Source organism: Pygocentrus nattereri, chromosome 14 (assembly GCF_015220715.1).
Source record: "Pygocentrus nattereri isolate fPygNat1 chromosome 14, fPygNat1.pri, whole genome shotgun sequence".
In the NCBI taxonomy this organism is placed as follows: Eukaryota; Metazoa; Chordata; class Actinopteri; order Characiformes; family Serrasalmidae; genus Pygocentrus; species Pygocentrus nattereri.
Window position 1 is genome coordinate 10,779,361 of NC_051224.1, and position 18,765 is coordinate 10,798,125.

An 18,765-nucleotide genomic window follows, 5' to 3' on the forward strand; every position below is an offset into this window, starting at 1 on the left:
ATGGGTTGATATTAAGGCATCATTCTAGCCTAAGTTTAAATGTTATTTGTTGTTAAGCAGTGCCCTGCTGTGCAGCATCTCTCATCACTTTGACAAAATTCTCATTTTTCATTTCAGTTGTTTTGCATGCTGTATGTTTTGTGGTTATTGTGAATGTTCTCGGACTACAATGCCCAGCTTGCACCATACAAATAATATATGTAACAATTAGGAATCAAGGCAAATGCTGTTTGTCTTGACAGTTACTAGAGATAAGATATTGCTATAAAGTATTGTCCTCCTCCCAATAATGTTAGTTACTTAGCTTCCTTCTGCATTCACTAATGGGGGAGGAAAAAAAAGAATAAAAATAATCCACGCTGAAGGAAAGTTTTTGCTCCCACCTTCAGCACACATCATCATAAGGCGCTATTCCTAGACTTTAAACCAAAAAAAATCCCACTCTGCAGACCACTCCAGGATGCAAGTATGCGTGTTTACAAGAGATGTGTCGATGGTGAAATTTTTCATTAGGGCCGGGGTGAGCCTTTAAGCCGAAATAAAACGTAATGAGCCAAACAAATTCAAAGTCGCAGCGGCAGTACAGTCACAGCTGTAAGGCCCTGACTGTCCCTCGACGGCTCAGCAGAGCTCCACAGCTCCACGGTAACGGAGCGCTGTGGGCGGAACTCTGGCCCTCCTGCCTGGCCGAGATGGCAGCAGCAGAAGGCTGCTCGCTCTGCGCTCCTGGCAAATTCAGCACTGGCATGTGACGAGGGAACCAGAGAGTCACTAACAAATCTACAATCAGCCTGGTGGTTTTTTGCTCTGGGTTTCCGTTCTGGCGTCCTCAGCTAAAGTTCTGACAGAAAAGCGACCAGCTTCTTTAAAGACGAGAAACCCAATGAGGTTTCTCTGTTGACATTACTGGGGGGGGGATGCAGCCACCCGCACTACGCTGGCTTCCACAAACCAAGCAGGAGAACAGAGCGTTTTAACAAAACCTAGACGACTCACACTTTCCCTGCTCGCAGTGCCAGTGTTGATTGAAGTGACCCTCCCTCTGCCCATCATACAGCGTCTGTCCAACTGCACCCGCCACCCAACAAAACACGCAAAGAAATTACACTTGGGTCTTGTTTAATATTTCTCTTGACAAAATTGCTTCACAAAACAAACATAAGAAACAAAAATGAAACACTTTAATATATTCAAACACCTATGAAACGTACGAGCCCCTCACAGTGTTGGCAGGTCTAGTCAATCAGAACAGATATGTCAACCAATTCAACTTTTTAAGGCATATATAAAGTAACATCATCGGATCATCACTTTCTTATGAGCCACACTTAAACAACACTGAGAGTGCACAGGAGAGGAATTCAATTATACTGGCAGGTCATCAGGAACGAATAATAAAGGGAACCATTTAAGAGGATGCATCCATAACAGACCCCAGCGGGGTATAAGGTAACAGCCTCTCAGCCCCAGGTGCCCATCTAAAATTGCTTTCACAAAGAAATGTATCCATGTTCTCATGCATGCCTGTACAGTGCCTCTAAAAAGGAGAAAATGAATAAAAACTCTTGCATTCAGCATACCTAAAAATAAGTAGACAAACAATTTGTAATTGCAAATTAATCCACTCAGTTAATCCATTAGAAATGAGAAAGAAAAAAAAAAAAAAAAAAAAAAAAAAAAAAAAAAAAACGGGCTAGGTTTCCCTGCCGATTTTGTTTATGGTGACAGTTTTCCACTGATGACTACGAGTTTAAAGTATTAATGCTCTTTAAACCACAGGCTTCAATATACATTTATACTATATACACTTACATTAGGAAGCTATCATCAAGCAGTAGCACTGTCAAGTACGTCAGTTTTCAGGCAAGGTTAACGGTTCTTTTCTGGTATTACAGTATTTATTTCAACAGTACAATGTTAAAAATACAAAGATTTCAAAGGGTGCGGTCGTAGATGTGGGGAAGAGTGAGGAATTCACCCTTCGCTACACACAAAGTCTAGCACCATAAGGGTTGATTTACACTCCTACAGGTTGAGCACTCTTGAAAACCTGTTGCGGTGGGGCAAAGAAATAAAAATCAAAACGAAACAAAACCACCACAACCAGAACACTGGTATCAATGATTTAAAAACATGACCAATATCTGTTTGAGACCCACTCAGTTTATTTGAACAGTCTATGATCTAAATCATTATGAATGTCATGTGCTCCGTTCAACCCTGGACCAGGTGTATTACAAACTCCTGCATCCATACGCTTAGAGCTTTTTAAATCTATGGCTCGGTTTGCACACACAACTGGGAGGTCAAAGTACTTTTTTGGTCAATCAATTTGTCTACTGATGAAGATCATAGTTACACAACGCTCAATGCCCCCTGCTTTCTCAGTCTGACATGGAAACCACACTATCAGCTGACAGAGTGAAATGTATTGCCTTATTTCATAGACTAACACAAAGAGAGAGGGAAGAAGAAAAAAAAAAGCGCTAATGTAAATGCATAGACTGGCAGGCCAACTGCCTTCTAATGCTGAATGTGAATGCAAACTGAAGGCGCTACATGCAAGATTTGTTTTATCTTTAACTTATCTTTCTTTAACTTTATCTTTAAATTGCAACTACTTACTTGTAGAATTTTAATATCATAGTAATGTTACTGCAGCAGACTGTACTTCTGAATTCCACCAAAGTTGGATCATGCAGATTCAAGCTCTCTTTTATAAGAAGTATGTACTGCATGACTGGTACACATTTAATCTTACACGTAGCTCCTTTAACATCTATGACTAACCTAAAAGATTATACACAGTATTAGCTATTCTCTGCTTTCTGACCTGAAAAGGGTAGGTTTTTTTAGCATGATATTTGAAGACGGTTACAACAAAGGTTAACAGCTGCAAAAACCCCCCCGTCATGTCAGACTGATGGTTACAAGGCATTCTACAGTATGTTTCCTTCAAGGGCCAAGATATGCCTTTTTGAAAGAGAAAGTGATGGCATCAGCTGAGAGGCAAAAACACAGCAGGTCAAAAGAACTGATATGAACAAGAAATGACTTGCAAACAGGACCTTGCATGAACAGTTAATGTGGACAAGGCTGACCAAGTGAGAAATCAAACAATAAGGAATAAAAAACAAACAAACAAAACAAACAAAAAAAAAGACACTAAAGATAAAACAAATTCTATTTATCCACAAGTGGTGCTGGTCCTGGAAGGCAGCAATGCAGCCTCCGCTTCTGTCAGCAGCAGCTAGGAGCGAATCTCCTCACTGGGCTTCCTGCTCTGGTCCTGCAGCACAGCAAAGAAAACAAGAAGTTAATTTGAGACAACTTCTGAAAACCATTCTTCGCATTATACAAAGTTTAGAATCTTTAGCTGTTTAGGAAAACTCTAAAATGCACATCTTTTTTGCTTTCATCAGTAAACTCTTATTTAACTGACTTAATTTTAGAATGCAATTAGAGAATATACTAATTGATTTCATTACTTTTTTCCCTTATAAACTGTTGTCGCAAACAGCATTGCACAAGTTTCAAATATTAATCGGTATTTAGTGGCATTTCTATACTCATGCTCAAAAATTCCCCTTAAAGAAATCAACAGTAATATTTTGTAACTGACCATAATGTAAAGTGTCCTGTATATGTTAACAGTGTAAGCTCCTCAAATTCATTTTTGATCGTCTTAAGCTCCATTTCCAATAAGTTTAGAGAGAGGCAATTCAAAGTTGTTCAGAGGATATGCATCACTCCTGAGAAATTCCAAAAACCTGACCCATCTAGACCAGATCAATGCTCTAAATTTCAATAACACAAAATCATACCAAGTCAAGATTCCTTGACAAGAGGCACTTCTTGCTGTTGCAAGGAAATGCATTACAGTAAACCAGACTACGTCCTGGCCCCAAATCAAAGATCAGTGGTGAAAAATTATTTATAATATCCTTCCAAATGAAATTAAGCTAGTATACAAAAAGAGTAAGATGCTTTACAAAATATCGGACACGTTCTTTGATTACAGAAAGCCTACTGTCAGGATGAATCAGAATAAATGTTGAGCGAGGCTGCTTCACTGTTCATAGTGTAATTTAGAGTTTTTTATTTTTTTGCCATAATAAACAAGACTGGTCATTTGATAATTTGAGATAAAAGAATAAGAGGAGGAAGAGGAAGAAAATGGGAGAAGATGAGGAGGGACAAGAAATAGAAAAGGAAGATGAAGAAGAAGAAATTTTGGTTGTTAAGCATTACCTCTGGTGGGGGAGGTTTGACGGTGACTGGCTGGGAGGTGCGTCGTGGGGGTGAGGGTTTGGGCTGGGCCTGCTGCTGTACCGTGTCAAAATATGTCACACCACCATAGACCTGTGACTGCGCCTTTAGAAAATGAATAGAGAGGTCCAGGATTTGTTGAATTAACTGTGTGAGTTATTATCCCACACAAGACCCATATTAAAGAAAAAAGGATGCCACACAAGTTTAATCTTAAATGCACAAACTCTGATGTTTAACACTGTCAAAGTAATCGTCACCTGTGGGTTGGGGTACATAGGGGATAGTGTAGCTCCAGCAGGATAGGGGTAGTTGGTGTTGCTGAAAGTCATGACTCCAGGTGGGGGATAGAAGGGTGGAGGCAGCAGCTGCTGAGGGGGAGGTTGCCCAGGTGACATAGAAACAGGCGGGGCAGCATAAAGTGCAGGGTTAGGCATAGGCCCTCCTGACTGGTGTGGATGCAAGCCTGAAAGACAAAACTTTTTTCATTAAATAATTCCAATTATTTGTGAAATATAACTGGTAAAAGTACATTTAAATTCATGTGCAGGTAGCAGCTGTTAGAACCTACTGCACTTTCATCATGTTAGTAAACAGTCTGACAAAAATGCAGTACATGCAGCATGAGGAAAAAATAATCTGCTTTTGACCATAAGCCAACCATAGCTTTTGTGAAGCACTGATTTAAGTGTTGATGGAAATGCCAAGTGTGGAACATACTTTAGACTGAATGGAGTATAAGACTTCAAATTAAAGACAGAGCAGTTATTGCTCTGAGTCAAGCACATTTACTGAAGCCTGCAAGCAATGGGGATGTCTTTTTTTTAACTCCCTTTTCTTTTACGAAAGTCTTTTTAGTGCATTTGATTTTGCTATGTAGTCCTTCAACATTTAGTTACTTTCTGATGTCAGGACCACTGCCATATTATTATTGACATATCAAATATTTTGGTTGATGTACTATTCTGAATAAGACTACAGTTTTCAAGCCAGCCATCAAACATTATATATAATTTAAGAAGTATAATAGTTTTAATAAAATGTATAAATAAATTAAAAAAAAAAAAAAAAACCCACACCACACCACACCCACCCTCTCACTATATTCAAAGGCCACATAGGACAAAGGATTCACAGGAACCCTGTAAGCTTTTGCAGCACACAACTATTAAAGTGGTCTGAAAGAACCAGAAGGACTGAGGACACCAGCAATTCTCAAGTCTGGTCCTGGATGCTTCCTGCTCTGCAGATTTTATTTTTAATCCCTGTTTGAACAGGTCCACTTCCACTCAGAATGAGTTTGTTAGTTTGCTGATTAGTTGGATCAAGTATACAAGAACAGTGCAGGTTACACCAAGACAGGAGTTGAGAACCACTGGACTGGATCAGCAGAGATAAGACATCCAAAGAAGTGGCCACTGTCTCACCTGGGTGTGCAGGATGGGGAAGGTGCATCTCTGGCTGAACCAGCAGACCCTGCGGTGGCATGGCAGCAGGGCTGTCACCATGTGTGTAGATTGGTCCCTGGAATGGCACTTCGTAAAAAAAAACAAAAAACACACTTAACAAGCTACACAATGACTGTTAGATAAAATAACTGCAGGACTATCACCAACAGATGAAAGTTTTGAAAGAAAAAACCCACAGCGCCCTCTAAAGGCTGCCTTGGGAATGCACTTACTGTGTTCATAATAATGGCCCTCCATCACCCCTATATGCAGGGGTGCAGGCTCAGGCACTGGCCTCTGCCGCTGGGAGGAATACCGTTTGGCCCGGCCACCACCAACACCCTGCCAGACACATAAGTATTTGTAAATATCAACATAGGTTTCCCTGGTATTCTTCTAACACTCCAGATGCTTCTGGTGTTGTGTGGTCCAACATGCTCAGCAGAATTGTTTATGGTATTGTCTAGTGGCTAGGTACTCACCATGTCCTCAATGTTGCCATATTGAGGAGGACCACCTGCCATATGCATAGAGCTAGGGATGCCTAATATGGAGAAATAAGAAAAGAAATGCAGATTACACAAAACACTCCACTCCAGTACTCGTGAGGCACAGCCCTGCAGATTTCAGCATTCTGCCTCATTAAACACACCTGATTCAACTCATTAGCTAATAAGCAAGGCCCCTGTGAGCTGAATTCAGAACTTAAAATGAGGGAAAACACTATTGTCGGCAGGTACAAAGAAAGGCCGTTTGATATTCCTGTTATAAGATGCACTCTACTGCCTTTGAATTTCAACTAGGAGTAACCTATATCAACTAGTGATCAAACTTTTGACATCTCATGGCCTCAGCTATACTGAGAAGCAAGCCCATGGAATTTCTAGCTTAAGTATTTAAAACATGAATAATTGTGGTTACTCAGATATATAAACATCTGAACTAATCGTAGTATTTCAACAAGGCATCCATAATAACCAATAAAACAATAAACTAATATATAATGTATAGTTTAAATGAGCTGACAGATCATATAACAAAAGGAAATATCAGAACACAAATAACTGATTGCCTCTCATGTTGAACTAAATGGTGACCCAAGTCAGGATAACTCGACGTGTGTGTGTGAAACACCCTCTAGTGGTCTGTGGGCCTGTGCTCAGGAGGAGGCAGTAGTTCATAGTGGGCTAGGTAGAGAGGTTTCTCAGTGTGCTTTAGTTTGCTCGTTTTGACATGTGTCAACACTCCGCCCGTATATGGGACTGAATCAAACCGATTCAGTCAAAACCTGAGGGTCTCTGTTGACTAAACGAACCCTGTTCAGTTCACTGCTAGTATTTTTTGATGAAATGAGGGAATTCATCCATAGAGCTGGCTTTCCTCTTCTTCTGCCAGCAGGTTAGTGCTGTATACATAAGCTTATATGCTAACTGCATACATATGCTCTTATGCTAACTGCAGACAAGAAATTAAGTGTTAAGACATTCTTACTGTTAAAATATAATGACCTCTGATCTTTTCAATCTTAAACAGAAATGTCAAATACATATGAAAAACTACAGGAGTCAAAGAAATTATGCTAAAATAGACAGAACTAAATTAGACCTAAGAGTATGAGCCTACCCCTCATTTCAGGTGGCAGGTAAGAGGGTGGGCTTTGGGCCCAGTTTTGCCCAGCCATGCTGAGACGTGCCAGGTCCTGATCCAGTCCTGTCAGGCCACTCTGTGTGCTTGTGTCCCCCTGCCATGTTTCGCTCTTGACAGCTGTAGGGGTGGGCTGCAGTGACGGTGTCGAGTCCTCCAGAGATGCTTGCTTGCTGAGGTCTGAGGGTTTTGCTCGGGTCCTACGTGCAAGGGAGTATGATTTCTTTTCCACAGGCCTTTCTGGAGGAGGTGAAGACTCTCTTATTGGCCCCGTCCCACCTGCTGGTTCAGCTGCCAGACTAGGTTCCTGTCGCCGTGGTGACGGAGCCGTCTCTCTCTCAGTCTTGTAGTGGTGTGCAGTGTAGGTGGTGGTTACAGCGGGAATCTCACCCTCCTCTTCGTCTTCACTTTGTACGTCCTCTACCACCACGGCAGGGCTGCGCTCAGCAGGGGGCCCATGAGAGCCCTTTCCTCTCAGCCTGGGCGCCCGCTCGCCCTCAAGAGGCTGGGGGCGAGAGCTGCGAGGGGGGAGTCCCTCAAAGGGGGCCTTAACATGTCCCCTGATGTCAGAGCGGTGGGACGATGCTGGGCCTCTGCCTCCCTGAAAGTTGCGCACAGGCGGCTGGGAGGAAGGCCTGGCGTGGGGCCGGGAGGCTGCAGGGGGAACAGAGGGAGGGCCAGAGTGGAGGGTCACTGTGCTTGGGGGAACACTGCGGTTGCCAGGCGCTGTGCCCTGCCATGAGGTGCGTGTGGGCTTCTCACTGTCTCTGTAACGTTTGGGGTCTTGGTTTAATGACCCAGTGTGCCTAGAAAAGGGAAAGTGCAAAATCACAACCTTTTTCAGGATGTAGTTCACAATTTTAACAAACACACTAGAAAAATAAGAGATAGCTTACAACTGATTGAAGTGATTTGAGGTCACAGAAATTCCATGTGGAAATTCTTGTGAAAGATTAAGAACTGTACATAAGTGCACACGTGCACCAAATTAGTGACTCACAACCTTGGTCTATTATATTTGGTGTTTTCCCTGCTCCAACAAACCTAATCCAATTGAATAACTACTTAACAGGTACTTTGAGTTCAGGTGTATTTTCAAAGTTGGAGGTAAAGCACATAACACTTGTGCTTTAAACTAATGACCAAAATTAAAAATGCAGCACTTTTGGTTTTCTTCAGCCGTCTTAAGCAAATGCAGCGCATCATTAATACCACTGGCTTGGGAATTCACAGCAAACAGTCAACATCACTGCACAAAATCAAAGTTTTCTGTAATGTTTGCATGCTTCCAGTTGTACACTTGAGAAAGGATGTTAAATATCGGCCTGATTTTAGCCACAGAGTAGAAGAACCAGGCTTATGTTGACTTCTTATTTGCCAGATTATTTTTCATTTTTTTTCTGTGCCACCTTAAAACAGAACAGCAATTACAGTCTAGCACCTATAGAGTAATTGGCAGGCATGAAAACATCCTTAAGGCAGCTTTGCAGTAGAGCAAACAAGAGAATGGGGTCTTGCTGATCTCACCTGGGTTTTCGGGACCTGTACGGTCTGCCTTCGCTGGGCCCGGTGCCGTTTCGAATGTCGTAACCATACACAGCAATCAGCTCCTCACGTGATTTAGGTGCCTGTTCCTCCTCCCGGAACTTATCATGCTCCCAGCGACCCTCATCTTTCCACAACTTCCTGTGTCTGCCTTTTGGTCTGAAAATGAAGTAACAAGTAATAAGCACAGCAATAAGAAGACAGACAGATTAAAGAAAAACAAGAGTAAGAATGCAAAGATGTTTCCTTAGATTTTTTCTTGCAATACAATCAAAAACAATATCACTCATTTCCACTGGCCAGCACTGCAGCACTTAAACCTGTTGACACTTCCAAGCATCTTCTTTTCACCTAGCATTCTCACCTCTCTTCATCCTGGGCCTGGCCTCTCACATCATGCTCAAAGAACAGGCCCTTGCGGGGGATATAGGCTGGATTCTTCCGGTCCTCATCATCATCCAGCTTCTGACCTGCTTTACCTGTTGACTTATTCTCAGGATCATCTGTACTCTCCTGCAAAAAAAGTGTCACACTTATTACAGATGCTTTACCCAAAATAAACTACAGTCTTCAAAAATAATCAGCTAGGAAAAGACAGCACCTAGTGTCTATACAAGACAAGACACCTTTCACCAAAACATAATGGCAACAGTAACATCCATGCAGAAAGCAGAGATTATACAGATTACAATTTCTATGGAGGACAAAACCATAAGAAGAGCCGTTTCTTGTTATTGTACCATACCTGGCCATCTCCACTCTGTCTCTCTCCTGCCAGGTTTCCTTTTTCCTCTGCTTTTACTTCTTTTATCCTTCCCTCCTCTTCTTCCTCTCCCAACTCCTCTGCAGGAGCATCCACTTCAGCTTTCTGTTCTGCAGCAGGGCGTGCAGCCTCTTCATCACTGAAGTGTTCTCCCTCCTCCTCCTCATCTTCTCCACCCTGAGACAAAACAAGGTTAAATGGATGACTACCAGACTTCATGTGAGTTCGGTTGCTTGATTAACCCAAGCCATTTACATTCAGGCAGGGTTACATAACATTCTCTATAATTAATTAAGTCTGTGGCATGGTTCTATTAGAAGGAGACACCAGCTACACAGATTAAGGAAAAGAAAGCAGTTTGTCTAATCTGTCTACTGTTTGGTGCTGAGAAAATCCAACAGGTCAAAAGGTCTGGCTTCTAAGCTTTCTTAAAGCATCACACTTCAAGCAATATGGCTCCCATTTGTGACTAAGATTAGTCTGTGCCAGTGAATAAATATGGTCACATGTGCCATCAGCTTTGTATAAAACATCAACCTGTATTGTCACCCTGATCAGTAAAAGCATTTTAAATCAATACAAGGCTGTTTTCTACTGTAAATACCTGTGCTACCAATTACTTTAAACATCTGTGCAAGCAAAACTGATAAGATGGAAGCAAAAAGGCAAACAGGCTAAAGTGAGACAATAAACTGCAAGTGCAGAACTGTGGTTCATCTAGCCAGACAGTGGAGGACTGAGGAAACAGGGTTGCTAGGACACCCAGCAAAACGTCCGCATTGAAAAAGAGGGTATTTAGATTTAACTCAGCACATGGAGAACTGCAGCACACAATGTACAGGCCTTCTGCTCTCAAGCACCCACATAAAACAGCATGATTCAGAAGTATTCATTTTAGCTGTGATCATCAAGAAAAACACTGATACATGAAAATCAAATTAAACATCAAAACCATCTTTCTTATTAAATCTCTCTAAGTAATAATTTGGTGCACAACAGTCAAACACACATTGCAAATTGCTCATCATGAAGCCACAGTCAGCTGCAGCTCAAGCTAATGCACAATGAAACTGAACAAATCTGGTTCTTTTTTCACAAAGCAAAAGAGAAATCAGGAAATCTTAACAGCCAGAGACAGAGACCCTGTCCATCAAGATACTGAACCACACACAAAACACAACCAAAGCAAAGGCAACATTGCTAAACAACCTGTCACCCATACAGTACAAGCGCTATAACAATGCATAGCGACATTATGATATTGTGCTGGAAAATGTGGAGACCTTACTAAGCATCGCTGAGAATGGACACTGTACTAATTGCATCGTTTGAGCACCAAAGTTTGCAAACAACCAAGACTAGCATGTTCATTAGTAAGCTACACACAGCCAGATCATTGAATTATGTTCAAAATAGAATTATAATATTAAAATGTAAACACAGTGTCAAGAATCTAATTGAATCTTGGCCCAAGTGTCTCATTTCTCCCCTATATAACACTGATAAACCTTAAATACTCAACACCCAAATGCACAACATCAGTCCTGTACTCAAGCCCTGTATGGGGACAGATTTCCCTCACCAGCCCTCTAGTCTGGTGTTGCCTTGGTGACTCACCTCTGAGTGTGAACCATTCTCCTCCGGATCAGCACTGTCGTAGTCCGAAAGGACAGCTGCAAGAAAAATGAACCAGAATAAGCTACTCTGATCCACCATACAGACCATAATTTATTTCAGCACACCATTGATGCCAGCACTTCAAAACTAAAAGCGGAGAAAAACTCACCTTCACCCACACCATCCTCACTTTCCTACAAGAGAATGAAAAGAGTTAAACTGAGACTCCTGGTTAACCACAGATTCTGAACTGTTCTCACACAGCACTGGAGCATATATTTGCTTTATCTATAACACTTGACTGAACTACTTACAACTTCTATGATCATGAAATTAAAAGCAAAAACGATATGCCCAAAGACTGCTGGGATAGGCTCCAGCACCCCCCACGACCCTGACGGAGAGGCGGCTTAGAAAATGGATGGATGGATAATCCATAGAAAAAAACTCTACCAAGAGATACATGTACAAGAGGGTGAGTTTCTTGTTCTCTGGCAAACGCCATGATCAGGAGAACAAAGCAAAACGAATCCACATCTAACGACGTCTTAAAATAAGATCAGTAAAAAAATAAGAACATGATCTTTTTTGTTGGCAGGCTACAGACAAACCAGCGTCGAGGCAAACTACGCTTTCACACCCTGACGTTAATCGGGAAAACGCGTCAGCCGTTAATCTCTAAACACATCGCTTAACTGCAAGTCTAGAAGTGTCTAAAGTGGCCGATCGTAGACATTAAAAAGTACTAGGAAGGCAAACGTGCTCAAGTGACACGGCGGGCTCGACTGAAGCTGCGCCACATTACGGCTCTCTAATTCAGATCAGGTCCGACCCCTCAGTAAATGTGAACGTAGACGAAAGTCTATGAAATCGACAGCACATTACAGTTCTCTGATTCAGCGTCTCTCCTCCACTTCTGCTGCCCACCAACAGCTTTGGTAACCGGTTAACGGTCAGCGGACAACCAGAACGCTGCATCTCTGTTTGGGCATAATCAGGGAGGCTCCGCTGGGCTGTGGAGGTGCGTTTTCGTGACTGAAGTACACAAAAAACCGTGAAAAGACAACCAATTCCTTCTGACCGACCCAACAGCCACGGTCCGTTGGTTAATAACCCCAAACCCGTTTCTCCCGCCAGATAAGCCGCCGCCGGACACTCGGCCCGATCCTCCCGCCGCCGGAGCCCCGCTGGCCGCCCGAGACACTCACACACTCGGACTCCACGTCGCTTTTGGAGCCGCTGCGAACCGCCGGAGACTCGACAGGCTCGGAGACCCTCGCCCGGGTCTTTCCGCCTGGGGACGCGGAGCCAGCGCTGTCGGAGCCCGAAGCCTCCTCCTCCTCCTCCTCGCTGTCCTGAGAAGCGCGCCGCCTTCGTCGTCGCCGGTCCGCCATCTTAACTCACAAGGAAGGGGAGAGCGGAAAGGCGCAAGGCAATGTGGGTGTTGAGAAGTGCGTCATTTCCTCGCCAACCACTTCTACACCCATGCGCTTCTGCTTTATACGACATTAACGGGGTTAAATATGAATATACTTACTGAATAAACCATCTGAAACACTCAATAAATAATTATATTATAGGTATAATAAATGTGCTTAAATACATAGATCTGAATAAATCTGTTTTAAAAATTACAAATTAAAATTTGGTTAAGCCCAAATGGCAAGCTTTAAACTTTTAATGGTCTTAACAACAAATCGTCAGTTTGATTTCTTTAAATATTAACGTCTTATAGCATAACTTACAGAGGGTCTTTCACAGAAATACAGTCAGTATTGTTCCACTCAGCACTGATGGCTTCAAACAGCTGAAAAACACTGTGAAGCTAGTTTGTGTTTAATGTGAGACCAAATATTCTCTATATGTTTTAAATCTGGACTAAAAATCGATACAAACCGTCAGTTTAAATCATTATAAGTACTTACTATAAACAGGTATAAACCATTTATATTTGTGTTGTACCACAATTGTTCTTCTTTTTAAGACGCTAAAGACTCGATGATCCATTACTTTATTAAAACAATGTTGATTTGAACGATTTATCATTTATCTTGAAGGTGTTATATGAGGGTATATAAATATTCTTTGCTAATTAACGGATTTTAAAAATTGCACGTGAATTAGGTGGAGTTTTGAGTGGAGTTTCAGCCAATCAGAGTGCAGGAGAAAAAATGTGCTAGACAATTATAGCAATGGACGAAAAATCAGAGCACAGGAGGCCAACTGTATCCAACTGTAACGCTAGAAGGAAAACTGAGTTCGTCTAGTTGTACTAGCCAATCTGTATTTATCAGAGAAAACTATACTAGTTAATCAGACTGAAGGATGAACGATTCATCCATCCATCCATCCATTTTCTAATGGATGGATGGGCGGTGGGGGGCGTGCGCTGGAGCCTATCCCAGCGGTCATCGGGTTTATCTACCATTAATACAAAGCTTTTTAGGTCAGAATTATAAGATATATCATATCATCAGATACATATATTATAAAATATATCAGATGTATGAATATATCTTTCTCCTCAGAGTCAGTTCAAGGAGGTGCAAAGGAAGTCCCAGCAGAGAATCCAGGAAGAAGAACTAACTCGGGCTCTCCTCCAGTCGGCCGGCAAACGGACCTCCGTCTTCTGTATACTAACAGTGCTCTGCACAGGCAGCAGTGGCTGACGGTGAGAGGACCTTTACAGAGTGAATCCTCTTCACTGAGCGCTCTTCAAAGCACTCTGAGGTAACGGAGCTGATCAGAGCTCAGGAGATGGCTGAAATGAGTCAAACTCCTGGAGAAACTGGACTGCTGATCTAAAAAGAAGACCCCCTCAGCTCTCACATACAGAGGATCACATTCTTTTCCTCCAGATAAGAGTCACTGGTCTTTAGGGGGAATAGCCTCATGGGGCTAGATGCCATCTCATTAGATGCAGCAGTTAAAATAATAATTACCCCAGAGGCAAAGACCAGAGGGGACTTTCTGCAGTGTATCTGGAACACACACACATAATGTGTTGTCTTAATTAAACATACAGTCATTTAGTTTAACTAAACATATTATAAAACAAACCCATTTGTTAAAAAAAAGCTGGGAAAGTGAAATTCCAGTGAAAACAGATTTTTTTATAATTATAATTGAATTAACAAAATTAGTCCTGTTTAACTCAATTTAGAGCAACACAGTCTGGCAAACATTAAATAAAAATCATTGTGTTCATACTCACTAGTCACTTTATTAGGTAGGTGCTAGTAAAAAGGTTGGACCCCCTTTTGCCTTCAGAACTGCCTTAATTCTTCATGGCATACTTTCAACAAGGTGTTGGAAACATTCCTCAGAGATTTTGGTTGGTTATTTGAGTTGCTGTGGCCTTTCTATCATCTCGAACCAGTCTGCTCATTCTCCTCTGACCTCTCTCACATCAACAAGGCATTTTTGTCCACACAACTGCCATTCACTGGATATTTTCTCTTTTTCTGACCATTCTCTGTAAACCCTAGAGATGGTTGTGCGTGAAAATCCCAGTAGATCAGCAGTTTCGAAATACTCAGACCAGCACCAACAACCATGCCACGTTCAAAGTCACTTAAATCACCTTTCTTCCCCATTCTGATGCTCGGTCTGCACATCAGCAAGTTGTCTTGACCACTTCTACTTGCCTAAATGCATTGAGTTGCGGCCATGTGATTGGCTGATTAGCTATTTGTGTTAACAAGCAATTGAACAATTGTACCTAATAAAGTGGCCGGTGAGCGTAGGTTTTGACTGCTTTTTTTCTGTGCTCCAACTGAGCAGATGTCTGAAAAAATAAGTATTGTGACATATCACATATCACGAAAATGTTTTTTGATGTATCACAATATTATACAACCCCAATTCCAATGAAGTTGGGACGTTGTGTAAGACATAAATAAAAACAGATTATGCTGATTTGCTAATCCTTTTCAACCTATATTCAATTGAATACACTACAAAGACAAGATATTTAATGTTCAAACGGATAAATTTGATTGTTTTTTGCAAATATTCTCTCATTTTGAATTTGATGTCTGCAACACGTTCCAAAGAAGTTGGGACAGGGGCATGTTTACCACTGTGTTACATCACCTTTACTTTTAACAACACTCAATAAGTGTTTGGGAACTGAGGACACTAATTGTTGAAGCTTTGTAGGTGGAATTCTTTTCCATTCTTGTTTGATGTACAACTTCAGTTGCTCAACAGTCCGGTGTCTCCGTTGTTGTATTTTGCGCTTCATAATGTGCCACATATTTTCATTGGGTGACAGGTCTGGACTGCAGGCAGGCCAGTCTAGTACCCGCACTCTTTTACTACGAAACCACGCTGTTGTAACGTGCAGAATGTGGCTTGGCATTGTCTTGCTGAAATAAACAGGGACGTCCCTGGAAAAGACATTGCTTGGATGGCAGCAAATGTTGCTCCAACACCTGTATGTACCTTTCAGCATTAATGGTGCCTTCACAGATGTGCAAGTTACCCATGCCACGGGCGCTAACACACCTCCACACCATCAGAGATGCTGGCTTTTGAACTTTGCACTGATAACACTCCGGACAGTCCTTTTCCTCTGTGGCCCAGAGGACACAACGTCCATGATTTCCAAAAACAATTTGAAATGTGGACTCATCAGACCACAGGACACTTTTCCACTTTGCGTCAGTCCAACTCAGATGAGCTCGGGCCCAGAGAAGCCGGCGGTGTTTCTGGGTGTTGATATATGGCTTTCGCTTTGCATGGCAGAGTTTTAACTTGCACTTGGAGCAACGAACTGTGTTCACTGACAGTAGTTTTCTGAAGTGTTCCTGAGCCCATGTGATAATATCCATTACAGAATGATGTTTTTAATGCAATGCTGCCTGAGGGATCGAAGGTCACAGGCATTCAATGATGGTTTTCTGCCTTGCTGCTTACTTGCAGAGATTTCTCCAGATTCTCTGAATCTTTTGATCATATTATGGACTGTAGATGATGAAATCCCTAAACTCTTTGCACATTGAGAAACGTTTTTCTTAAATTGTTGGACTATTTGCTCACACAGTTGTTCACATCCTTGCTTGTGAATGACTGAGCCTTTCAGGGATGCTGCCTTTATACCCAATCATGACACTCACTTGTTTCCAATTAACCTGTTCACCTGTGGAATTCCAAACAGGTGTTTTTTGAGCATTCCTCAACTTTCCCAGTCTTTTGTTGCCCCTGTCAGGGCTATCAAGGAGGCGAAGGACAAATATAGGAGGAAGCTGGAGTGGAAACTCCAGCAGAACAACATGAGGGAGGTCTGGAATGGAATGAGGACCATCACCAGCTTCAGGTCCAGCAACAACGGAGGAGTAGAGGTCAGTGTGGACGGGGTCAACAAGCTAAATCTGTTCTTTAACAGATTTGACACGGCAGGCTCTGTCCCCCAAAGCCTGACTCCTCTGCTGACGGTCCTCAGCAGACCATTCCACTCACCCCCCCTCCCCCTCCTGATAGCCTGCCCCCCTCTTGTGACTGTCCATCTCACACCTCCATCCCTCCCCCACCCATCACCTCTACAGTGAGTCTCACTGCTGACCAGGTGAGAAGACAACTGAAGAGACTTCCACCCAGGGTGCTTAAAGCCTGTGCTGCCCAGCTTTGTGGAGTACTTCAACATGTCTTCAACATGAGCCTGAGTCTCCAGAGGGTCTCCATGATGTGGAAGACATCCTGCATTGTTCCTGTTCCAAAGACACCATGACCCAGTGATGCCAAGGACTACAGGCCAGTGGCACTGACGTCTCATGTCATGAAGACCATGGAGAGGCTCGTCTTGGATCAGCTTCGACCCATAGTCCAGCCTTTTCTAGATCTCCTCCAGTTTGCCTATCAGCCCCGCCTGGGAGTTGAAGACGCCATCATCTACCTGCTCAACCGTGTATATGCTCACCTGGATAAGCCAGCCAGTTCTGTGAGGGTCATGTTTTTTTACTTCTCTAGTGCATTTAACACCGCCTGGCCTGCTCTTCTGGGTGATAAGCTAACAGTGATGCAAGTAGATGCCCCCTTGTGTCCTGGATTGTTGACTACTTGACTGGCAGACCACAGTATGTACGCCTGCAGCACTGTGTGTAGGACAGAGTGGTCAGCAACACTGGAGTTCTGTCCTCTCTCCCTTCCTCTTCACCCTCTACACCACGGACTTCAGCTACTGCACAGAGACTTGCCACCTTCAGAAGTTTTCTGATGACTTTGCAATAGTCAGATGTATCAGCAAGGGAGTTGAGGACGAGTACAGGGTGACAGTGAAGGACTTTGTCGCATGGTGCGAACGGAACCACCTGCAGCTCAATGTGACAAAGACAAAGCAACTGGTGGTGGACCTGAGGAGGGACAAGGCACCGGTGACCCCTGTGTCCATCAGGGGGGCCAGTGTGGACACGGTGGATGATTACAACTATCTGGGTGTATATATTGACAATAAACTGGACTGGGCGAAGAACACTGATGCCCTATATATATAAATATATATATATATATATATATATATATATATATATATATATATATATATATACACACACACACACACACACACACACACACACACACACACACAGCTAAAAAAATAAAGGGAACACTCAAATAACACATCCTAGATCTGAATGAATGAAATATTCTCATTGAATACTTTGTTCTGTACAAAGCTGAATGTGCTGACAACAAAATCACACAAAAATCATCAATGGAAATCAAATTTATTAACCAATGGAGGCCTGGATTTGGAGTCACACACAAAATTAAAGTGGAAAAACACACTACAGGATGATCCAACTTTGATGTAATGTCTTTAAAACAAGTCAAAATAAGGCTCAGTATTATGTATGACCTCCATATAACACCTGGGCATGCTCCTGATGAGGTGGCGGATGGTCTCCAGAGGGATCTCCTCCCAGACCTGGACTAAAGCATCCGCCAACTCCTGGACAGTCTGTGGTGCGACGTGGTGTTGGTGGATGGAGCAAGACACGATGTCCCAGATGTGCTCAATTGGATTCAGGTCTGGGGAACGGGCGGGCCAGTCCATAGCTTCAACGTCTTCATCTTGCAAGAACTGCTGACACACTCCAGCCACATGAGGTCTAGCATTGTCCTGCCTTAGGAGGAACCCAGGGCCAACCGCACCAGCATATGGTCTCACAAGGGGTCTGAGGATCTCATCTCGGTACCTAATGGCAGTCAGGCTACCTCTGGCGAGCACATGGAGGGCTGTGCGGCCCTCCAAAGAAATGCCACCCCATACCATTACTGACCCACTGCCAAACCGGTCATGCTGAAGGATGTTGCAGGCAGCAGATCGCTCTCCACGGCGTCTCCAGACTCTGTCACGTCTGTCACATATGCTCAGTGTGAACCTACTGTCATCTGTGAAGAGCACAGGGCGCCAGTGGCGAATTTGCCAATCCTGGTGTTCTCTGGCAAACGCCAAGCATCCTGCACGGTGTTGGG

General features: G+C 42.9%; 1 protein-coding gene across 1 annotated transcript; it reads right to left on the reverse strand.

Annotated features, from left to right (window-relative positions):
• Nucleotides 1–1,102: 1,102 nt before the first annotated feature.
• casc3 (casc3 exon junction complex subunit) lies at nt 1,103–12,707 on the reverse strand. The gene is made up of 13 exons (XM_017685226.2): nt 12,495–12,707; nt 11,456–11,480; nt 11,287–11,342; nt 9,652–9,846; nt 9,271–9,419; nt 8,889–9,065; nt 7,341–8,167; nt 6,200–6,261; nt 5,951–6,059; nt 5,697–5,804; nt 4,530–4,735; nt 4,252–4,374; nt 1,103–3,289 (listed from the first exon to the last, which is right to left on the reverse strand). The coding sequence occupies exons 1-13, from the start codon at nt 12,678–12,680 to the stop codon at nt 3,251–3,253; spliced, it is 2,262 nt and encodes a 753-aa protein (XP_017540715.1). The 5' UTR covers nt 12,681–12,707; the 3' UTR covers nt 1,103–3,250.
• Nucleotides 12,708–18,765: the final 6,058 nt, after the last annotated feature.

Excerpts from the sequence above, each read along its gene's own strand:
- casc3 (XM_017685226.2), bottom strand. The coding sequence starts at position 12,680 with ATGGCGGACCGGCGACGACGAAGGCGGCGCGCTTCTCAGGACAGCGAG. Across the intron at positions 11,481-12,494 it reads GCGACGTGGAGTCCGAGTGT|GAAAGTGAGGATGGTGTGGG; the intron begins GTGAGTGTCTCG and ends ATTCTCTTGTAG. Across the intron at positions 4,736-5,696 it reads TCCCCATCCTGCACACCCAG|GCTTGCATCCACACCAGTCA; the intron begins GTGAGACAGTGG and ends TTTGTCTTTCAG.